This window comes from Habropoda laboriosa, unplaced genomic scaffold, assembly GCF_001263275.1.
Source record: "Habropoda laboriosa isolate 0110345459 unplaced genomic scaffold, ASM126327v1 scaffold205, whole genome shotgun sequence".
NCBI lineage: Eukaryota > Metazoa > Arthropoda > Insecta > Hymenoptera > Apidae > Habropoda > Habropoda laboriosa.
Window position 1 is genome coordinate 386,544 of NW_017100322.1, and position 3,484 is coordinate 390,027.

The 3,484-nt window shown below is 46.6% G+C and overlaps 1 protein-coding gene across 1 annotated transcript in view; it reads right to left on the reverse strand.

Moving 5' to 3' along the window:
• LOC108574391 overlaps positions 1-2,548 on the reverse strand; it is a 22,686-nt gene extending 20,138 nt beyond the window's left edge. Inside the window, exon 1 of the mRNA XM_017936971.1 lies at positions 1,672-2,548. Within this exon, the coding sequence (XP_017792460.1) occupies positions 1,672-2,548 (877 nt within the window). The remainder of the gene's footprint in view (positions 1-1,671) is intronic.
• Positions 2,549-3,484: the final 936 nt, after the last annotated feature.

Below are 3,484 nucleotides of genomic sequence, written 5' to 3' on the forward strand. Positions count from 1 at the left end.
GATGGCTGTCGCTGTTTGATTTTGGTTTCGCATACCTACACTCTGTTTCTGTCTCGTTTCTAGGTGGTCCGTGCCCGTTTATGTATTTATCGTATGTGCATGAACTTTATCGACTCGTGTCAATCACTCGTTAGCTGGTAGGGAAGGGAGGTGAAGCAAGAGGAGGCGATGGAGGACGGGGGAGGGAAAAAAGAACGCACGGGGATGCGAGAGATTGTACGGTTGATGTACACAGAAGTGGTTCAGATACGAGGAGGGTTTTCTTCTCTTTTTTTCTTTGTTTTTTAGAGGGGGGAAGGTTTTTTCTTTCTTTGTTTCACTTGTTTCGCGATGGAAGAAACGAATTTTTTGATTGATTTTTAGATATGTTTCAACGAGAATGTTAAGGGTTGAAGCGGATTTCTGGAAGCTGTATTTCGAGTTTAGAATCGTTTGTTCAATTCCATCTGTAGCGAAGCTTTGGTTAATTTATCTATCCTTGTCTCGGTAGATTTAAAAATTTGAGATTTCTGATAGTTCAAATGTATAATAGATATCCATTGTTATAAACTTTTCGCCAATGTTGCGTATTGAAGAATCTGCGTTGAGATTCTAAGAAACAGGTGGAACAGTGGAAAAGGATAATCCGATAATACAGTGACGTTTGTATGACGTGATTATGTCACCGGTCCCGGCTATAAATCGAAACGGCTGGTGATAGTTTGGGCAATTTCGTGTCGACGTCGCCGGAATTACTGTGAATAAGGAAACACGATAAGAGGCACGGTAATACATCATTGGATCCTGCCGTTTGTCTAATATTATAGGCACCAATCGTAAGGGCTTAATATTGGGGTGAAGGTAAGTGGCGGACCAGCTGACGTCCTGCTCCACCCTGCACGCACGCTGCGACTCGTCTTGAGGGTGTGCGGATGAGATTTAGGGACCGACGACAGAAGTCTGCTGGCGACACTGATTTGTGGTGAGCTTTGTTTCAACACTCTAAATGCTCACGGATGACTAACATTCTTCTGACGTGCTCGTCAATTCGAAACCCGTCTCCCTAACTTAATCTTTCGATAACGACACCGTGAACTTTAACTAAAAATCATCTTGTCACAAGTGACTATTTAATTGCATTTTATTTTAAGGTGATTAGTAAAATTTTTTAATCTGAAAATATTGCGAGAAAGATTTATTCCTTTCGATTTTAATAGCGATATTTTGTGTTGAATAATTGGACGAACGTTGTTCCAAGAATCACGTCTTTCGATAATTCTAAGGAACGATAAGTAATTGTGTGGTTAATAACCTAATGATTCTGCAATTATTTCAAAGAATTATTCTACTTAATATCTTTATTACTTCTTATCTTTCTCCGAAACTTTTGCATAAAACTAGCAAGTCACCGTTTAATAGTTTTAAACAATAATTCTTATCGTTATCGTTATCTTCTATCTCTACTACTTCCCCAGTATCTCTACAAATTTCTATATAAAAGGAACAAATCACTCCTTAATCATTCAAACGGTGTATCTTATCCTCTACCCTTACTACTTCCCTCCTAAACTTCTTTACGAAAATCGACAATTCATTCTCCGGCGAACCTACTTCTCAGCCTTATCTACATATACTCAAGCCGGTCGCGAAATGCTAATTACACACGCAGAGCTCGAAGTTAGAAACAATTACCCGAATGTGGTCGCCTGTCATGATTGCCGCCAAGTATAGCGTTGACGCTGAACTTGAGTTGCGGCTTCTCCTTCTCCTGAATGGTCCTGCATGCGGGTCCTAAGCACTGCTCGTCGCCGCAGGAACAGGCGGTCGTTCTCTCACCTATCCTGTCGACGACACGCTCGACCACCACCTCTCTCTCCCCTTGAATCGTCATTTCGTCGGACATGTGCATGACGTTTCTGCATCCAAGGTCGTACCGCCTGTCCGGCTGTAATCCTGTCGACACGCGTTCGCCACCCAGCGTACCGTCATCCTTTTCCCTCTCACCTTGGAGTCCGCCGTCCATCTCGATGCTCGTCGGATCCTCGTCGACGTTCGAGTTGCACGAATCAACCGCCGAGCTCGATCTAGTCTCGATCCTCTCGTTACAGAGCCTCTCCATCGCGCAGAGACGATCGACGATCACATGCCCGTCGATCCTCTCGTTGTCGATGTCCACGTAAGCGATTTGACTCCTCTCCATGCTCTCCTTCTCCCGTAAAATTTGCATCCGATCGTTCTGACGATCAATCCTCCCCGACGACCCTCTCTGATGGTCCCTGCAGTCGATCATAGGATTCCCTCGATCTGTACCACGTGCACCAGACGATCGTTGATCCAGTTGATCTTGATTCGCACTGGACGGCGATACTTTCTCCCTGGAGAGCCTCAGGTTCGCCTCGCATTCTCGTTCACGCTGTCTCGCCACCAGACTGGCCGCCCAGTTCAAGGTCAAGCTGGTTAGATCGGCACCGGGCGACGCCTTGCTCTGGAGCAAGTTCTCCATTAAAAAGGGCGAGGTCATTGCACTTTGTTGCAGATTCTTCAGCATCGCCGCTGACGAAGGGAACATATCACGACTCCCTGTTTCCCCCCCGGCTGCAACTCCCGCCGATTGGTACCTCTTCTTTACAATTCACGAGATCTACTTGTTCTTCTTATGAATTTCCAAGAAATTCTACGGACGCTGAAGATGTTTGCGATCGGTTCGATCACAAATGTCTCTGAACTGACCTTTCCATTTGCCTCTTCTACATATATTAGACATTGAGAGAAAGTGACGATTAGTACAGCTACGTACACTGGTTACTGTTTCCTTTCGCTCCAAGTACAAACAACTTCGATACTCGTTCCACGATCCTCAAAGTCTACATTACATGTTCGATCGTCGCGTTTACAACGATAGCAACGTAAACGATCTCACTATGTACCGTTCTTCTATCCATCCGTCTAGGATCTCTCAATCGATACACGCGATCACAAAGCGTTACCAGAAGTTGTCTTCACTAAAAACCACAAAACTGGTCGAGCATCTTGGTCCCTGTCACGCGGGACGTTCGCGTAGCGCGCAAGAAAGGCACACGTCCTGAACTGTCACGGTAAAGCGGTCACGTCGAGGAGGAACGTGCGATTTCGGCAGCGGAATGTCAACTGGCGTGCATGCGGAGCCACCGAGACAGACAGAAACGGGGATAGACAGGCAGGGTGCGAGAGAGAGGGTGAGAAGGGGTGCTCAGAGTGTGGCAGCGCAACGTGAGAGCGTGCACAACCCTCGAATGAAAGCCGACAAAGGCATATAGCTAGCTCCCGTGCCCCCTCCCCCGTGCGGAGAACCAGGATTCTCGAAACAGCCCCCTTTAACGTATAGGCAGCGGCTTGTGTGTACATAGAAGATTGGAGGAACAGACGGGAGGACGGAGGGAGGGAAGAAGGAGTGTGTTACTCTGTACCCTTGCCCTCACTCTCTCTCTCTCTCTCTCTCTCTCTCTATCTCTCCACCGTGTTCCAC